General features: G+C 42.4%; 1 protein-coding gene across 7 annotated transcripts in view; it reads right to left on the bottom strand.

The window, feature by feature from the left end:
- Positions 1 to 20,696, bottom strand: part of SORBS1 (sorbin and SH3 domain containing 1) — an 80,878-nt gene that overhangs the window by 42,106 nt on the left and 18,076 nt on the right. For 4 of the 7 annotated variants that reach the window (XM_035897278.1, XM_035897279.1, XM_035897280.1 and 1 more), the window contains exons 7-11: positions 18,707 to 19,513; positions 17,771 to 18,142; positions 14,738 to 14,885; positions 5,704 to 5,879; positions 4,849 to 4,912 (exon numbers count right to left, since the gene is read on the bottom strand). In XM_035897278.1, coding sequence (XP_035753171.1) covers positions 4,849 to 4,912; positions 5,704 to 5,879; positions 14,738 to 14,885; positions 17,771 to 18,142; positions 18,707 to 19,513 — 1,567 coding nt within the window. Of the gene's footprint in view, positions 1 to 4,848; positions 4,913 to 5,703; positions 5,880 to 9,643; positions 9,674 to 14,737; positions 14,886 to 17,770; positions 18,143 to 18,706; positions 19,514 to 20,696 lie in introns of all 7 variants that reach the window. The other 3 variants (XM_035897283.1, XM_035897284.1, XM_035897282.1) reach the window with 2 other exon arrangements.

Below are 20,696 nucleotides of genomic sequence, written 5' to 3'. Positions count from 1 at the left end.
TGGGCTGTAGAACCACATACCACCTTATTCAAAGATAACATGGTAGTATAGTGCTCAAGGCAGATGTGCCCAAAAAGAAGTTGGGAGGATGGCAGCATTACCATCCCCCGCTCTACAGGTGATGGCCAGAGAGACTTTGACTTGATCAAAAACCTAGTGATATCTTTCCACTGTCTTCAACAGGCTTTCAACAGGAATCCTCAGTGAAATGCAGGTAGTAGCACGGGGAGTTGGGATCTGATCAGGAAACTGGACTCACAGGCCCATCACCATTCCCTGTTGATGAGGGAGCAAACTTGCAGGGATGCACATATGAGACATCTATAAGACTTCCAAGGCAAAATGAAGGGAAGTACAATGCAATGACTGCAAAAAGAACTGTGAGCAAAGGTGTTACTAATACTTCTCTGAAGAAAGCACTAAAAATGACAGAGATAAAAAGACAGAAAAACAAAATAGATGAAGCTAGAATAAGCTAGATAAGAAAAGAACGTACTAAAAAATTGTTACGTGAATTTAGTGATGCCAATCAACAGATTGAAACAATTTCCAGATCTTCTCTCAAGGAGGACATCAATCAGCTGCTACAGCCAATCTCATCTGCTGGAAAAAACAATCTGGCTAACACAGCTGACCTGAAATTGCACTCAAACCTTAATCAAGCCTTTCAGCAAGGCTCAAAGAAGTCTTAACTTTTAGCCCCTCTGCTGAGTTCTCTTGGTGACTGAATTAGAAGGTTTAAATTCCAAACAGATGGTTATTGACTCTGGTGTGCTTATCATAACCTTCAGGTCAAAAAATAGTGAAGGTCAATTTTCAGGCCAACTCCCATATTTTAAACCTACATGACAGAAATAAAAAAAATATTTATTTAACGTTATTACACTGAATTGTTGACAAAATTGACTGGTATTCCTATAGAAATTTGGCTTTATTCAGATAGCAAAATACTTGGTAAATCACAAAACTCTTGGTCCCTACAAATAAAAAACTATCTTCACAGCCATTCACCTCTCACAGTCTTATTTAGTGCTGGTAAGCAATGAAAAACTTATGTACTTACTGGAAGAGAAATATCAATATTCATTATAGCTCATCATTCAGACAGGAAAACCATACTATAAAAAATTCACTTCAGATGAGTGCTATTTTCCAATTGCTAATATTCTAATATCTACAATAATAAGGAGAACACGTATGTTTTGTCTCTTCAAGTATCTTATGAAGAAGAGTGTCTACGTTTCTTCCCATTTGACAGCAAGGAATACTGAAATACAGAAATCTGGAATGACTTGATAAAGATTGAGGAGCAAATCAGAGATGAGCATTCAAACAAGATCTCCTGGCTCCCAGAGCTGCATTCTGTCTGTGGGACACTCCTTAACAGAGCAGGGTATCACCAGTTTGTAGTTCCAAAATCTGATTCCTTTAGCGAGAAGAGGCTGTAGTTCCTAGAGAATCTGCAGGGCTTTTTTCATGGGTTGGCCATATTCTCTACATTTCTAGAAACTCTAAAGGTATTTTAGAGGTGGGCCCAAATCTGGATGTTTCTAGGAGATCCTATGCATCAATCCAAAGCAAAAAATCTCTGATGCAGATTGTTTGAAATTGATCGACCCATCTTCTGTATAAACACTTTGTCATTCAGCGTGTAACTTTTAAATGTTTTCTAAACATGAATAATGCATTCCAACCCATCTACATCATCAGATATTCTGGATTCCTTATCAAGGAAAGAATCGAAGCAAATATTAGAGAAACATTTATCAACATATTGAGAATAAAAAGCAAGTGTTTGGTCCAATAAAATTTCAACTACCTAAACCAGCAAATTACTTTCACATGCACATTTTTAAGTGCATAGGGGACATTTATGGGAAACCAGACTCTTAATATATTATCATCATTGATTTTGCAAACTCTGTTAGTTCAGACAAGAGCAAAATGGATTTTCAAACTTCATTACAAACAAGAAAATTGAATCTCTGTATACCTCCTTTATCAACTAGTTACTGAGACTCCTTATTTCTCTCTCATCCATACCCACATACCATTCTGCCAATAGAAAATAATTTGCATTGCATTAGGATTTGCAAGACAGGACTCTTCACCTACAGGTTTCAGCAAGAAATGAGCAAGTATCTTAGATACCTGTAGGACACCAGTCCACATTCATTTTAACAGTGAAATGCACCTTACATCTCCTAGCCTTCTTTGAGCATCTCAGCTAGAACCCATATTGTATGCTTTCTTCTTACACAGTACCCACCAGATGTTTAATATAAACATTGAATGAAATGGTTAATCAACAGTCTCACCAGGGTTGGCTTGAGGCACAGGCTAAGTAGGCAAATTCCTAAATTGCAGGATCTAAAGTGGCACCAAAGCACCAAGTCAACAAGGCTGTCACCAACAATTTCCCAATCAGGAAATGTCCGTACGGCCAACATGTGTAGCAGATTCCAGTGTTTCTCATATATAAGTGTTTTCATGCATATGCACACAGTTACACGGTTATCACTGCAATAGAGGCTATTTCACCATCCCTAAAACATGACTGCAAAGGATTCTGGTTTGTACATGAAGTTTAAAGGAATCTGCTGAGCACACGAGGAGGATAAGGTAAACACAGTGTTATTTCAAGTTGCAAGATGTGCTGATGAGACTGTCAAGCTCTGTCCTTGCCTAGATATGCCAAGTGCACTTAAGGCCAGCCCTGAACCTATGTTACCAGGTTATATTTGTTTTAAAAGACTACATTGAGGGACTGATCCAAAACCCACTGAAGCAAGCAGCCTTTTTACCAATAGACTTCAGTGGCATTTTGGGTCTGGCCCTAATACTGTGTTAATATTCAAAACCAGAAGTAAATAATTAAAGCAGCATATTGATCCAAAAGGGAGGTGGGAGAAATCTCAGTTAAACCACATCTTTACAGGTAAGTCAGCATTCTAGGCATGTTAAATAATCACTGCACGCACGTGGCTAAATACAACTGGTAAGCGCATAAAACCAAGCAAACCCCAAGTCTGTAGCATTAGTCAAATACTAGTTACAAAGCCAGAGGAGCACTGCAAAGCCAAAAAGGCATCATACAGTCAAGGCAATGCTTAGAGTGCAGCAAATCATTATGAGGCAGCATAATGCTCAGCAACTAGAAAAAAATTCCAAGAAGAAATTAAATGATTAAGGCAGCATTTGTGCAGAAAAATATATATATGGTCCTTTATTATTACCTTCAGAGATAGGACTAGGAGTAGACGCAGGAAACTGGTATGTAGGAGAATAAGGATTGTCTTCTGCAGCAGAGAAAAGCAGTGGATTTTGAAACTATCCACAGTGAAGTGGAGGTTCTGCTTCATCCCCCAATTTCCTATCACCATATGATTTTATTGCCTACTTTAATAATACCAGAGTAAATGGCATCATACTTTAAAAAAAGATTAATGGATTAGCAAAGATTTAGTTATTTTATGCATCACATAAGAAGGTATACTGGGCATAACTGAATTTCCAGCCAGTGTAACACATGGGTAATGGAAATCTAGAACCTGAATCTAGTTGCTATTAGGGTGCTATAGTACAGTTAACTCAAAGCACAAGACAACAGATACTCTGACTAAACTTCTGGTACCTTCAGTTTTTTGCTGGATTTCAGGAAGTTCAGGAAATATGTAGGTAGGGCAATAAGGGTTTTCTTCAGGAGTGTCTAAGGAGAGGAACGTGATTTGCAAAAAAGAACAGAGAGGACAGATTTAAAGGGGAAGAAGGGCGAGACAAGAATGCATACAAGCTGACTGCAGAACAGTCCCTCTCGTGCTGATGTTCTAGCGTGACACAACCTAAGATGCCTCTTTGCTCATTGCTGACTTGCATGTCTGGGCCCTGTGAGAGATCCTGGAAGATAAGGGGACTGAACTCATTCTCCTTCTGAAGCATGGGGGCTGGCTGAGCTGAAGAACCTCTGTTAGGAGCACGGGGATTAGGAAACAGTTCAACTCTTTCTCATTCCATCCAATACAACACAGCATCTATCTATGCATAAAGCTCATCATGACAGCACCTGCAGCGGCAAATACAGCTCCAGTTTTGCATGCTTTATGTTTTGTTATACAAGCGCAGTTCTGAATTGCATTTGCCTGCACGCCAGGCTGTTCAGAGGGTTCGGTTTGCAAACACTACTGCAGCCATTTCTCACACAGGAGAATGAATATGAATGTATCAGCAGCCAGGCACAGACGTGCCCCAAAGTAGAGGATCCCCTGGGAGTGCACCACTACAAAGTTTGCAAGAGCTCACCACAATTTCAGGTTTTGAAAGGAGAAAATTTGAGGTATTGAAAAAGCAGAGTTGAGATTCTGAACTCACCAAAAAAATCAATGGAAATCTTTCCATTGGTTTCAGTGAGCTTCAAATCAAGCTTTGTTATGAAGGTACTAAAGCTTTACAGTGTAAAAAGTTCTCTGTTATGCACAGAGCAGTTTCAGTGATCACCTACCGTCCTTGGGGGAGGTAGGGTTTAGCTGCTAAAACTGGAGTTCAGGGATCTGTTTTCTCTAAGTATGGAATTATTAGCAGCTTTCTGATCTCAAATAGTACTCTTGATTTCATGAGGACACTACAGTTCACCTTTCAGAACAACTCAGACCTTTGTTAGGACTTCTCTGTTCTCTCACCTTTGACTTCAGAGATTTCAAATACATTGGTTGAGTTCTGTGGTGCAGAACAAACACTAGTTAACATAAACCGCTTTTATTTAACATCCAAGTACAGTTCTTCACATGAATGAAACAAAATGTTATCAAGGTGGTCTTTTAAAGCAAATAAAAAACATCTGTGTTACAGTACCTCTGTTTAGCTTATGGATCTGTTTGAACATCGTCTTGTACCAGTCCTTCGATCTGTCTGTATTCTGTTGGAAAAATAAATATGCACATAAATAATCACAACCATGAATTCTACCAGCCTTTCAAAGTTCTTAGGAATCTTCCAGCAATGAAAAAGGCTATACGCTATATGAAGGCTGCATGAAATTAATACTTTGAAATATGAGTGATTTCACTCAGATATGTAATCTCACATGTAACGAAGCTACAGGCTTCACTCCAGTGACTAATAATGCACAAGCTTTGCAGAGGTAGGTTGTAACCTGTGTAGAACTGCAGATTGTGTGGAAGGTTTTGCATATTAATCTGTTTTGACATCTAAAAGCTGACACCTTGCCTATTTTAGTCATATGTACTGATTTCCTAAGTATCCAATGGACAGTTAGAAACATTTATAGTGTTCAAGTCACTCCAGGCACTAGTTGTAAGAATATGTTAATGATTCTTTTCAGGATAATTTCCCCTAAATGCTGAATAAACTTAAACATGCTGTATGAAAGAGATATCTGCCTTTAAGATGGCTAAAATGAGACAAAATTCTCCCTTAGCTGCTAACTGTGAATTAAATAGAAGAGCAGAAAACAGTATTCTCAAATATGATGAAAAGATATATTAATTTTTAATTTTTTCCCCTGAGGCAGCTGAAACTGGTCATTGATAGCAAATGGAAGTGTTCATAATAAAATACATCAGAATTAGAATTCCATCTTCCTTTAAATCTGCAGTCTCTGGAGCTTTAGTGAATTCCCTAAGTTGTAAGGTAGGGAGAATCTGGCCCAGGTTTTGTGCATCCACCACGTGCTCAGTGTTGTCTTACCCTCAGTGGAATGCCAATATCATCGACGGAGGTATCAGCCATGTGCTGAGGGCTCTTGACAATGCTTCTCTTCTCCTCCATTGCCCTCTTCTCACTTGGCACTGTCTCCTGAACTGGCTTGTCCCGTATGAGTGCTGAATCCACTTTATCAGAAACTAGTCTGTCTGGCACTGAATCTGGAAGTGACAATAGGAGGTTATCATCGCATCCCAGTATTTCATCACATCACCATATTCCACTCTTTTAAGGCAAAAATCCTAGCAAGTAGTTGATGAGACAGACTGTGCCACTGCTGGCTGTGGTGAGCATCTGGACTGAAAGAAATCTACCAAGAAAACGTTTGATGCCAGCATAAGCAGGCCAGCATCTCTTGGGTAGCTACTTTCACACATCTCATGACAGTCTCTGTTGTCATGTAAGACAATGGAAAATTTTGGGTTTAAGGACCATTTGGGGTTGGAGTTTTGTGTCTTGTTGACTAATTAGTAACTCTGCAATCTCATTCTTCATCGAAAAGCATCAGTGATGCAGTCTCCTAGACATCTGCTTCTGCTGGTGATTTCAATTTAACGGAGTAGTGGTAGTGGGGCACTATTTTCTAACAGCTTGCACTCACCTGCCTGACAATCCCATTCATTAGGGTCAGCCTATGACGCTTCCAATTCATCTCTGTGCCCTAACCAGAGTTTGTAAACAACAAATTATTCTGTTGTTTAAGCATACGTATCACTCCTCTTGCACATAAGTCTGCATAAAGATGGGGGGAAACAACTAATTGCTCCAGCTCGCCTTGCTTCCACCTGGAATTCCTTGATCCTGCCTGACTGACCCCCACATTTAGCAGCAGTAACCACCACCACCAGCCAAGAACCCAAAGGAGCTCAGATTGCTCTGAAGGTCTACGATGCTCTGGAGAGCTGCAGCACAGCAACCCTTAGGCTCTGCCGAAGGCAGATATGTGGATTTTCTGGAGAGGAAACATCTGTGATTTTACAGTCTGCCTCATCAAGACTTGGCCAAGTCCTATCCTTTTTACATCACTGCATGCATTGAAAAAAGAGAGAGAGAGATAGAGATATATGTTTATTCACATGCACATCACCATACTGCCCAAAGCCATTAAATGTGCAGAAATCTGAAAGGGACCGTCAGCAGAGGAAAGGCTCGTGCATAACAAAGCATTGGTCTGTTGGTACCTTGAGCAAACACAATTCTGCCCTGCAAAACTCAGTACATGAAAGATTTGTGTTTGAGTGGTTGGTTTGAATCACCATCAAACTTTAAGTCTTCCTCCTCTTTAAGAAAAAGTGAAATAATGTTTTTAAATATTCAAAAGGGGGCAAAGTACATATTAAATCCTTCTTTATAATTTTCATCCTATTTCCCCTCCCTGCGATTTTTGGTCCTTTCATGTCCCTGGTGTATAGGTCTGTCCATTTTGTAGGAGGTATTTGGTCCATTTTCACTACTAAAGTCCTTACTAAGCCTTTAGGAACAGAGCATGGAAAGAGCAGCTAAAACTAGACCATTCTTCCATGACTGTGAAGACCAAAAGGAAGTGGGTTTTTGGATGTGGATGAGAATGTGGAGAGGGTGCAAACTTTAGGAAAGGTCACAGCTTTCCTACATTACTTATCATTGCCACTGCTGATGCTTCTGGTCTAGGTAAGTCATTATTTTCTGCAGGCTAAAGAATTCAATGCCAGAGAAGGTCACAAAGTCTTTCTCTAACAGGACTGGTAAATATATATTATTCCTCATTGATTTCCTAGCTCCCTGCACTGCAAAAGCAGTTGGCTGTTTGCCAGGTAGACCCCATCTGAAACTATGATAATATTCAAATAACCCAATATGGATGTAAACAACAGGGTAAATGTATCACAATCTGATTTCCCAGTGCCACAGCCGTGATCTAAGAAAAAAAATTATTTGTTTTGATGATTTAGCAAAAATAAAACTCAACTTCTGGCCTATGCCAGCCATCTCCCAACCATGAATTCATATCTTAATATTATAACGTGAAGGTCCGAGAACTATCTAGCATGGCATAGTCGGGGGGAAATCTACCAGCCAGTTAAACGTATTTTGAAGGAGTTTTCAAAAATATTTTTTTGGAGTGCACTTAGAACCGGTTGAAGGTGCTGGATGGACAACCCTGGAGACAGAAAAGGCCTGTCTGACAGCTCAAGTTGTATTAGGGCAAGCCCTCCCCCTGTGCACCCTGCCAGGTAAGTCCTTCCCAGGTCCACAGGGCTCAACCCAGAGGACCAGATTAGCTGCTGGTCCAGTTTGGCCGCTCAGCTGATACTGCAAATGCAGACATCTGCTGCACGGGTGTCTTTGCAGAGGGAGGGAATAAAGCAGACATCTTTCACCACAGATTTCCTACAATACCCTACAACTTGGAGAATGACGGCTAAACTTCACACCGTCTTATTCACCATGCAGCTCCAGTGACTTCAAGGGTGTTTATGGAGGTATACACCAGGCTTTGAGGTATTTCAAAATCAGCAAGTCAAATCTGGTGCCTAACTGCCCAAATAACCGGATTGCACCAGTCAACCCACTCCATGGCACCTGAGCCAGCCTTTCACAAGGGCAGCAGCAATACAGGGGGTTGCACAGCAAGGGAGTTTTACTGCTGTAACCAATAGCCCATGAAAAGCAGGGGGAGAGGTGGCAGCCAGCGGCTTTGCGTGGCTGCTTTGGTACACTGAGAGCAGGTGACGACCCAGTTGTACCACAACCTGCTTCACTCTTCCACACGGAGGATCATTTGGGCTGTAACAAACTGCTCTGGGGCTATCTCTAGTTTAGAAAACAAAGGAGTTCCTGATAATGAAGGGAAACACCTTGCAAAAAGGAAAACCAAAAGGAAACCTCTGTCCGGACTTGCAGGCAAGCGTTAAACTGGCAGCTGAGTGGGGTCCAATGAGACAGCACCTACACTAAGGGAAGGAGCCAAGAGAAAGGGTGTGAGCTGTTCTGCAGCCTGTCACCTCAGCAGGGGGGCAGCAGAGAAGAGAGACAGGGTGGCGTCACAGCCAAAGGAACCTGGGGGATGAAGTCGGACCTGGTCATCAGCTGCCTCATGGGCAGATGTTGTCCTTGTGGGACATGCTTCATGAGCCCAGTGCCCACGCGGCAGCGCAAGAGCACGCCGTATCGGCTTCCCTGTGTTTCTGTTTGCGATATTTAAAGTGCTTAAGCGCTCTCTGTGGCTCTTTCTCTCCCACCTCTCAATTTACCCTACCATGGCCATAACCAAATAATAATAGTATGGGTAAGTGGTGCATAATGTGCTGTTCCTGTAACACCCACTGCAGACTGAGCTTCTTCTATTTGGGGTGTGGGGAGGGATGAGGAAAACAACTTGTTCTTCTTTCAAGGAGAGACTCTCACACCCATTGCAAGAGCAAAGAGCTGCCCGGGGAGAGAAGGGTGGCAGCACACGTACATACTTGCACGCTACAATTTAATCATCTATTTCTTGACATCTGGCACAAATACTTCTGCTCTTGGAGCCATGTAAATACCGATTTTTATTTCTCTTCCTCTCCCCTCACCACAAGCAGGACTAACTCTGGCTGTGTCGAGAAACTTGAGAGTATGCCCCAAGGGAATAAACTTAAAGGCTCAAAAGGCAGCCCCAGAAGTCAACTACAATGATCAAACTGGATGTAAATCTTATGACTTAGGAGGAACAGATGAGTAATTTAGGGTTTCAGTATATTAGCATGTGGCCACACAGGTAGCATTTGGAAGAGAGACTGAAATCAAACATTCAGTGACCTGGACTAAGCCAGGACAAATGTTTATACTAATTCCTTTGCAGTTCCTGGGAAGTGTGTTTGCTAGAGGTACTCCACAAGCTAACAAAGCAGCAGCTTTGCTCCAGCAGAGGCAGCAGATGGGGAGCAGCAGACCTTTCACATCATACCTGCCAGGCTACTAAGCCTTTTTTGCTGTTCTGTGGTAAAGGAAGAAACAAAACAAAAAGAAATACAGAACAAATGGGTGAGACATAAACAGCAAGTGCTCTGGTGCTGCATTTCTGACAGGCAAGAAATACGCTGTAGACAGAACGGCAGCAGCTGCTGGAGAGAATCTGTTTACAAAAACCCTGCCAAAGTGACAGCCCACAGTCCCTTCTCCACACAGCAGCCTCGTGGAATAACATACATCTCATGATGCAGTGACCAATACATTTGCAAAAAGCATTTTATTTTTTATTTTTTCTTAACATCGGAGAATGAAAACAGTGGGACAGGAGACAATTTGAAAACCAATAATGACTCACGGAGTCAAACAACTTGACAACTAACTCTGTTACCAGTGGCATGAAGTACATTTTGGAACAATAATGCCGTAGCATTTTGAAGGGATATAGGAAAAGACTGAGTCATTGCTGGCGCTTGCTGAGTCTCATCACATACCATCGGGCCACAGATTCAGTGATTTGCGCACAGACACAGCTTGATTAAGGTTTTGATTCTCAGAATGGTCCCCTTAGTTTAGGGCTTTTCATTACTGTTCCCAGACTGGGACATTTGTGGTACCTTCCAGCGTGTTTGACCACCCTAAAGTTGATGCTCACAGCTGCTTTCTAAAGGGATGTTCAAATGACTTGCCTGAGTCACATCCGGGAATAAACCAAGAGCTCTTAGCTCTCTGTTCTCTGCTCTTTCTACTCCCTAGCAATTAATCCTTTCATTTAAAGCATGAAAGCCACTTGAAAAGAATAAACTATTTTAATGATATACAAATTACACTCTTGAAAGCTCATATTGTTAATGCAAAGTTTTCAAAACTTTAATATATTAATCACACCTGTTATATATTCATAATAAACCATGCCATGCAGTGCCTGCCCAGGAAATAACTATGCTTTGGGGTGGTATGGGACACTTGCTAAGCAAGTCTGCTGTCGGTAACAATCCTCCAGGTGTATGCTGTTTGCTAGCAGAACCCACCTTCATTAGGTATTTGTAGTAAGTAGATCATCTCTCCAAGGGAGACCAATATTTCTCCTCACTAAGCACAGCTCCCTCACTAATACCTATGAAATTTGTTCTTTTACCCCAGCACTTCTGCTCTGCTAACTACCGATGGCAAGCTGCTAGGGTGTGTTATGCTCACATGATAGCTGCCAACACATGAAACAAACCCCTATGTGCAATGGGTAAAAGGAAGGGTTGGCAATCTGAACCTGAAAAGTAGCTGGGAACCACCTGCTGCAGGGTTCACCCTTCTAAGCAGGCTGCTGCATTATGAGAAAAGATGCAAGTAGGATTATCTCAGCTTCAGCCATCATCTTCACTGAGGAGAACTGCATTCAGTCACTAAGGTCTCCTGATAAAAACATGCGATTTAAAAAGATGATGCTTGAGAGCTCTTTCCTACCTCTTTTTCCACAGGGGAGAGAATATAATGGATTAATAGACTTTTCATGAAAAAAAAAGTACTTTTTACATGAAGAAGAGATTTCCTTTTCACTTATGCCTCTGAGTAGGAAAGAGAGCTGCTGATGGATAGAAGCAGAAGGAGCAGGAGTTGTCTGCTATTTCACTCTTACCTGACCAGAGCCAGCTTGCAGCCCCAGGCACACACCAGCTAACTGAGGCTTTCACCCTTGATCTTGTGTTCTGGGACGGTAAAGCAAAGGCATGTAGGCTTTCTCAGAGAAAGGGTCTAGCAGAGGAATATAACTGCTGGCAACAGTGAAAGAACGATTATAGATGCCTTCGGAGTTCCCAGAGGAGGGAGCACTGGAGAATACTAAGACTTGCAACCAGTAACAAAAGGAGAAGAGGAAACAAGTATTTGAGTACATGTATAGTGCAAAATAAAGGTGTCGAAAAGAAACTTAATCAAGACACCAATAGATATGAAGGGAAGAAATTTTTACCTTGGTGCTAGGAATGAACAAGAGGATCTGAAATGACCTGTTCATAAGCACAAATCTTATTCAGTTGGCATCACTGGAATCCAGTAAAAAACTCTGAGATCTCTCATCACAACTTACTGAGTAAGATCAAGCTGACAAAAAAAGGATACAGTGTAGTTCCTGTGCTTCAAATGCCATTACCTGTTTCTAAGTCTCTGATGGTTCCAAATCAAAGGGTCTTGAATGCTTACAGATTAATAAACTAGCAGATAAAGCATAAAATAGGACAATAGGTGATGCTTGCTACAACAGCCACTCCAGAGAATAAGATAACCAGCTCCTTAAAAAGCAATCAATAATCCACTGAGGAGAAAGCAAGCCACATTATCCATCTGGAAGATTAACTAAATTGCTGGAGATCTCAGACTGCCAGCATTAAAATGACCTTGAAATTTCTAATTCAGAGAGTATTTCATAGCACACAAGAGGAATTTATATTAAACCTCATATTGACATGAAGGAATTGATTTCAGCACAAAACATAATTAACCATTCAGGGGAAGGTGGTTCATAACCTAGTAACAATTTGTTATATGCCATAAGACCAAACCAGTTTTGAATAGATAAGGCCCATAAAGATGAAAGCAAATATGAATCATGTCAGCCAGGACAGAAATCTGATAGATAACTAAGATCTAAGAACCATTTAAAAACACTAAGTTAGCAAAAAGATAACTTAATGTTATGCTGGGATAAAGCCTAGATAGGAATGGAAGCATAAGGAACTGTAAGAAACCCTCAACACACAAGAAGATGGAAAACTAAGAAAATGTATGCCTAATGAGTAGGTAACAGATGCTGGGAAGTGAAAGAAAACGACAATGGAAGGAAAAGAATGAACAGAATGTCTCAGAGACTCAAAAATAGGTTTTGAGGTACATGAAGAATAAACAGAAACCTAACAATGATCTTGTTCTTTACCAAATAGGCTCAGTGGAGCTGTTAATAACAGGGCAGAAAAGATGACACATCCGATGACTATTTCCATTCTGCATTTAAAAAAAAAAGAAAAAAGAAAAAAGTCTGATGTCCTACCTGATAGAGGAATACTTTCCACTTCAACAGTAACTAAGGACTACGCTGAATGACAACAACTGAGGTCAGATGCTTGCAAATTAACACATTCATTTAAACTGTACGGAAGCGTTTTAGAGCAGTTTTCTGCTCTAAAGAGAACAGTTACGGAGAGAGCAGCGCATTGGTCCATTAATACTCATCCTCAGCATGTCTGGAATACAAAGGAAACTCCACAGGACAAGGAAAAAAGCAAATGCTGTGACAATCTTCAAAAAGCATTGGTGTGATGGGCGGGACATCTGTCTGTCAAGTCAACAATAATGACAGAAAAAAAATATTGTAATGACTTATATGGGATTTTACTAATATGTAGTATGACACAGGCAATGCCAGTCAATACAGATTTATGACTAAGATGCCTTGTCAAACCAGTTCAAATTACAAGTTTTACTAAAAAGGACTGAAAAATACATATTAGAATGAGATACTTCACAGACTCGATCAAGTTGCTCATCAGGCCATGATCTATAGCACAGTCAACAAAAATGTGATGGGAGAAGGCTCTTCAATCTATCAGGATACAGTATCATGAGTGCTAATGGTCAGAAGCAAGACATATTCAGAGAGAACAAATTGTTAACTGTGAAGGTAATCAGTCAACAGAACAATCTGATATCAGTTGTCTCAGAGCCAGTGTGTGTGGATCATCATACTATACAGATTTCTCTCTCATGCTCTTAAAATCTACAAAGAGAAAATATCCTTGTGTGGTACACACTGAAATGCTCCAGATTTAATGCAAAAACCAGCCAAAAGAGTATCCCACCTCAGGAAAGTCAACAAAAAGTTTTGAGATAAAAAAGGCTACCTCAAATAATATTTTCTCCTCTTGAAGCAGTTGAGGAATCCAAACACCCTCATTCAGAAGCACATAAGCAAAGCTGCTTCGGATGCTGGCAAAAAGGAAGAGATAACCCACTCATTACCCCTATAATCAGCCAGGCTATGGTGCAGACACTATCTTCAGGATCAAAGACTGAAGTCTGTTTTAGAAAGGCACTGAAAAATGCATGAGGGGCTGCAAAGGAGCACATTAATGCACGCCTGAAATGAGAATGACTACAATGAGGAGTGCAGGCCTTGCCCCTATTTTCCGATTTATTTTTTTTCTTTGTAAAAGGTAAGTTGCAGCATCGTAGATTTGAATGTGCTTGTCCTAGAGTTTCCTTAGTCCACTGGAAACCAAGACGTTTGCATCTGTGTGGCCCTTTATAAGTTACAGTCTTTAGTGATGCACAGTGAACTGGGAAGCTGGGGTAATGCCAGCCATGAGGAGAACTAAAAAGGAGAAGCAAAGCCTCCCCGTAATGCCAGAGGTAGAGATGTAACTATCCATTCAGAGGGAGCTGCTGTGAGGCAGAGAAAGGCTTGGATTACTAAACATGGGAGTGCTCAAACAAGGTTGTTTTGTTCATATGCAAACCTAGAGCTCAAGGACTAATGCAGTATGACTCTGAGTCGATCCAGTTATGGACAGATGAACAAATTACGAACTTCAAACTTACAGGCAAACAGATTATTTACTACTAGATAAATTCTGCTGACAATTCAGAGGCCAAATCTTTCCCACAGGAACTGAAAATACGGCTGCTTTCACACTCCAGCAGCTGAGAAGTAACACATCCCCTTCTCCAGCGAGGGAGAACCTACCTTGCACCTACCAATAGATAGATGTGAATATGCACCCTTTTCCACCACGACAGGACACCTTATGGGTGTTACCCTGCAATAACTTAGTCATATGTCCATAGCCCAGCTATAAGCCTCTTCCCCAACCTCAGAGTGGCTTCTGATCCACAGGTTTTAACTAGAAAAAGTAGGCATTGTCCCACATCTCTAGCCTCTTACTTGCCTGTTGTATGCTCCAGTCACTACAACTTTCCGGAGGCAGCTTTGTTAGCTCTTAGTAGCCTGGACTTAATTGTCCACAGCACACACATTCTCCAGTTCCTTGTAGCATAACAGGTTGCTCAGTTTGAGCCACAAATATCTATATGCAAGTCTCCTTACCTCGATTGTGCTGCAAGAGGACAATAGTGGGATTGACGATTGTGGTAGAGGGATAGGCAGAGGAAGACTTGTTGATTGAAGTGAAGGAGGTCGGATAGTCAGTGCCAGTGCCAGGCTGGGGCACTTCATTTAACACAGGACCTGGGTCCTGAAAAGGAGAGCAACACATTATTAGCAGCATGCAGAAGGTTGCTACACTGGGAATATACGGGAAAAAAGCCAAAAACATTTAAAGCCGAATGAGAAGCATAATCACAGCAAATTTTAGTAAAAAAAGACATAAGCATGAGTGTTACCCTGCTCCTTGTACATACTCTGCTCGTTGTTAATGCAATTAGTTCGCTAAGGCAGTACTATAATTATTTGGTGTTGGGTTTCACAACTCCAACCCCAAAAGGAGGCACTAAATTCATCCAGCAGACTCTCTGGAGCAAACAAAGGGTGCCAAAAATGAACAAATCTGGTTGCAGGGGAAGATGCAGACATCTTCCCCCTGATACATACACACACAAACATTTGTTATAAAAGTATTCCTTTCATAGCAAGAAGTCAGACATGCAAAACTCATGCAATTCTGGAGTGAAACAGTATTACTGCAGCTGGTTCGGTAAGGAAGGTCCGAGGAACAAGGTTAGCACCATCACTCAGGAGACAGTGTGACAGCCACCTGGTTAAAATAATGAAATAAAAAAACCCCAAAACTGATAGAGGGTAAAAAAGCAGGACTCTAGGAAGGAAGATACTCAACATGGTTTTGCTGCTGGAGCACAGACAGCAAGCTGCTCTTGCTCTTGTAAAGCATCCAGCTCCCTTATTTGCTTATTTCAAACTCACCTCTGGTATCACCACAGCTCTGGTTGTTCTGTAGAAATACAGGCTGTGCCAGCAGGGAGACTTTAAAAACTAGTTCACATTTGAAAAATTTCAGTCCAGGGATACCGGGCTTTTGTTGGTATTAAGGGGAAAAGATAAAGAAGGGATGATGACTAAGACCGTGTGTGCAAGTTTAGGCTGAGATTTTTCAAAGCTTCTTCAGGAATTTGGACACACTATTACCATTAATGGGGAATGATCACCCAAACAAAGAGAGTATGGAACAGCGTACCAGATTTCTGCACTCTTTCACTCTCAGACTGAAATGCTGCAGGCCACTGATCTGTAAAATGGAGCCAAGCGTTTGGGGAGATTTTCATCACTATTAAAAAAAAACCCTGACTACAGCACAGAATATTGCTCCAGAAAAATCTCTACTCCTGGCTTTTCTGGCCAAGTGCAACTCAGTGCCCTTCATAACCACCAGCATCAGGGGACTGAACAGGCACCAGAGCAAGGCTTGGCACCAGGGATCAGAGATAAATCATGGTGAGAAGTGGCCATAATCAGAACAAGCATCTACAGCCTCTCCAACCTAGAGGGGAAATAGGCAAGAACAATCCTGTTCTGCTGGATGGAGGTGATCTTGGTCCAAGCAGCATCTGATAAAGCCACAGACATTTCATGAGGACAGAAAAGTGTCAATGGTCTTCAGAAATAGATGTCCCTAAGAGAGAGACCCAACCCCATTTTGCTGGCTGTGATAATATTCCAAAAAATGCAATTTGAGAAAAGGACTGGGAGTCAGGAAGAAGTATGAGAGAGTTGGGTTTGAGCTTCACTTTGATAACTAAAATATGAAGAACCCCTCAAAGAAGAGGGATGTTAGATCAGGATAGGCTCGGTGGCCCCAGCTAAGTCACCAAAGTGGGTGCACAAAGACCATTTAAATCATTGTGGAAAACAGCTCTGTGACTGCATGCCTGAAGCGAGCATGCCCCAAAGCGTTTCAAAACTCTCATCTCATGAAAACCAGTTAACCCAAAATTTCCACTACTCCTCTATGATTTGGATGTCTGCTGAATTTTTCTGGAGTCTGCATGCTAGCCTGCTCCACTGAAAAAAAACCCCACAGAACGCACCCCACAACCCACACACAAACAAACCCCCCAAACTTTCACTGCTCTCTGCAGTAAAAAACCCACCAATTTCAAAAGAAGCAGAAAAGCCAATGCTGAGGACTTTTGAAAATATCATCCTTGGGGTCTTTTTTTTTTTCCCCTCCACATGCCTGTTTGCTAGATCCCTAGAGTCAGAGGGCAGAGAAAGCACCATCATGAGAGGAGGGGGTTTCTGCTGCACTTCTTACTTGTCCTTACAAGTAAACCATATGAAAAAATAAATGGTGGTTGCAACACTTCCAGGACAAGGAGGGTCAGGTACTTTTTGCCTCCTCTACAACTTTAATGGACAACTACTTTTCCTCCTTGTCCCCAAGGACTTTTTAAAACAGGTGATGAGCTTAAACAGATGCAAAACCTAATCCAAGAAGAACACAGTAAATTCCAAGTTAAAACTGTTGTGGACTGAATTCTTCAAAATTTTCAAAGACAAGCAATTCCAAACTGAAGAGACACTTTTCCCCTAATCTATTCCATAGCACCTACATGCTTGGAGGACTCTTAGCTCAGTAACTGATATTCCTGCTTGTAGGTCACTGGATACTGGCAGCAATCTTACACTGATTTCAGCAGGGATTTGTGTAGAGACCATGCAGTCTTGTGGCTCCAAGTGGAACAGAAAGCCAGCCCTAACCTTTGACTGGTCTGCTGTTGCTGCTTTAAATGTTATTCAAACACAGTTAAGGATGCTATTAAAAGAGCCTGAAGAGATCAGTTAGTTGCAGCTATTCTGTTTATACAGAATTCATTATTGTGAGCAAATCCTGTGAAGACTCTTGAGGTGTGCATCACCTAGTGGAACGGGCACAAAGGGAGGCAGTCAAATGTTTTGTGAGAAGTCAATAGAAAGTTCAAAGCTGCACAAGGCAGGCAACACGCATGCACTAGCACAGGACGTAAACAAGGTTTCAGTTGTCATGCTGCTGGCAGGGAGCGAGGCATCGCTCCTCTTGCAAGTTTAGTATTGCAAGGAGAAAGTAATTTTAATCTGGGAATATAAATTTAGGAAAAGGGCGAGGAGAGTACTTGGCAAGCTTACTGTATGTGAGATGACTCCAGTGATTTCAGGCTTCAAGCCCCTGTGCAAAGCCCCAGTGACTGGAGGGACAAGTGAAGGTGGTGATGAGAAGAATGGCAGTTTCGGGTAAACAGAGGGTAATGTGGCAGATGCGGAGGGTGCTTGGTTATGGTGGGAACCCCTCTGGAGATGTGGGGGAATGAAATCGTCTAGAGTTGGAAAAGTCAAGGGTGAGCCAGAAGAAACAGTCTCAGGGGATACGGAGCCTTGCCCAAAAGGAACCAGAGGCGGTGGTGGAGTGCTGGAGCTGCCTTCTTGCTGTCTGTCTGGATTAACCTGGAGGAGGGGGACTACTATAACCCCAGGCTGAGCTGTGGTGGTGGCAGTGGCATCCTGTAGGAAACAAGGTGTTGTTATGCAACGGGGGAGATCGGTACTTCGCAGCCACATAGTGTCATGCAAGGATGCACCCAAAATTATACGAAGCCCCAACAGATTTTCTTTCCTTAGGGAGACATACTTCTTCAGTCTTGCAGCCCTGGCCTCTATGGACACTCATGGTTTTTCACAAAAATCTTCCTTCCCCTCATCACCCCTCTTCTCCAGCTCTGTGCAGTGAGGCTAAATCAAACCACAGAACAGCTCTGCATTCACCATCACTTGAGAAGCACTAACCATTGCGTTACAGAGTTTGCTTCTTTTACACCTCCCTAAAATAGAAAGATCCTCGCCAGCCCAAGCCAACCCCCTACAAACACCACACACGCACAAACACACAGATCAATGTTGGGGGGGCGCGCATGGGGTGTTAAGTATTATCAAGTAGAAGACTCAGGTGGCACAACAAGTGCTCAGAAATTAGGTAGGAGGGGAATAAAGCATTAAGGGAACGTCGTAATGAATTAAAGAACCGTTCAGACAGCTGAAAGAAAACAAGGTTATGGAGAAAACATGTACCATGCTGCGTCCCATTGCCTTGTATGGTGGCTGTCGCTGCTGAGTAAGGTAAGGCTCTTTTCTCATCCTGTCCTCTGTGGCAGCTGTGCTCTGGGGCTCTAGCACTCTGTCCCCCACAGCTTGCGGAGGTGACGACCGAGTCCAGGAGGGTTGGCCCGCACCATAACTAACTGCGTCTTTACTGAGGACAATGTAAAAGTACGGCCTGGGAGGAATAGGAGGAGGAGGAGGAGCAGGAAGAGGCTTTCCAGTATCTGTTACAGAGGAAACAATGTCGGTGGCTGGTGCCTGAGTGAGCTCAGCGCCCAAACTGGTGCTGGCTGCTGGGTCATGTGCGGTGCCAGTGGAATTTTCAGATGCGGCTGAGCAAGTGCTGTTAGATAAACAAGCTACATATAGTTTGGTGACCTTTTTATCCGCCTTCGTCTCATGACTGGAATTCATTTCAGCCTTACTACTGGGATCTGCCCTGTCAGGGTTACGTTGTACGGATGATGCATCCGACGAGGAGCGACTTTCCAAGAGTGGCTTCCCAGCATGCACCTCATCTTTGGGGCCTGAGGAGGGAGAATGCCCTGCTGGCAAGACTTGCTTCCCACTGGGGATGGCCCCATAGGGGGTAGGTGATGAGAAATAACACCGTGCACTGGCATTTGGTGATGCACGCTGCTTATAAGGCTTGGGTGCATTCAGGTACACGCAGTCCATGATGGGCACTGGCAACAGGTTTGTCGCTTTAGTGTCAGTGCGAGGACGCCATGCAAAGCTTTCCTCTTTGGGAAGAGGAGGACGGGGAGGAGCAAGGGCCTGCCCAGGCAGAGTCAAGAAGGAAGAGAGGGAGAGAGGAAGCAGCACCAAAAGGAAGGTGAAAGGAAGGAAAGGGAAGGAAAAAATAAATAAATTTAAAGAATGAATTCGGTCATTAGACTTGGGTTAAGCAGGTTTTAATACAGCAAGAACAAAAAGCAAATACAGTATCTGGAAGGCCAATGCAGAACTCGCTCACATACATCATCCCACACATTCTCTCTTTCTTAGCACTGCTCACTGCAGCAGGCAAACTTTACCCAGCTCTCAAGGCCCTGCCCACAAGTTTCTCCCTTTGGGCTAAATAAATCTCAGGGCTGTATTGTTTTGAGAGGCCTGCACTGCAACACCCACCATGCCCCTGGGAAGCCTGAGTCAAGATTTAACATCCTGGCTAACTAAACCTGGGCTCATGCCTGTGTAACTAAATACTTCCCAGCACTGGGGACATTTAAATCGCAAAGCCAAATTCAGAGCTGTAGGCCATCTCTGCAGCACATTAAGCGCATTGTCGAAAAAATGAACATTGCAAAGTTTCACCAGTGCTAATGAAGCAGACATCATGTGAGTACTATAGCCTGCCACAGCTGGCTAAGTCAGCATTTTTTCCTCCTAAAAGCTGGTTCTTGGATTCTCTTCAGGATTTTTCAGTCCTGAATATGGTTTCAGGAAGACCAGAACAATTAAAGTTTTTTGAGGAACTGAGTTCCTAAGAATTTGCCTCCAGAATAAAGATCACCAACAGAGAAATCCTGCAACCTCTTTTCAGTACTTTGCAAAATATAGGTTGCCAAATCCACAGCTGCCTGCCAACTGCAACTCCAACTCCAATTTCAATGATATTTTTCTGAGAGCCAAGTGGTTTTAAGGTAAAATAACTTAGCAATAGAGAAGTTTTATTTATTGCTTTGGTGCCAGTAGCTGAAAACTATAAACTACTGAAGAGAACGAAGACACCCACTTAGTGAACAGTAGCTCCCTGCATTCTGGCAAATTAACCCTCTGGATACTGTGAAAGTAGGTTTTACAGGCACCCTGTTGCCACACCTTTATGGGCAAAAGCTGGGTAAACCACTGCTAAAATGGCCAAACCCAGAGAATGAAGACACTTCAACAGCTTGCAACATTCAAATCTGAAAAAAATTACCTCCTTTAAAATTCATCCACATACGACAGGTTGTGG

Source organism: Egretta garzetta, unplaced genomic scaffold (genome assembly GCF_000687185.1).
Source record: "Egretta garzetta isolate BGI_Z169 unplaced genomic scaffold, ASM68718v1 scaffold56, whole genome shotgun sequence".
NCBI classification, from domain to species: domain Eukaryota; kingdom Metazoa; phylum Chordata; class Aves; order Pelecaniformes; family Ardeidae; genus Egretta; species Egretta garzetta.
The sequence above is the reverse complement of the archived record's forward strand: the minus strand, read 5'-3'. Positions and strand labels throughout refer to the sequence as shown.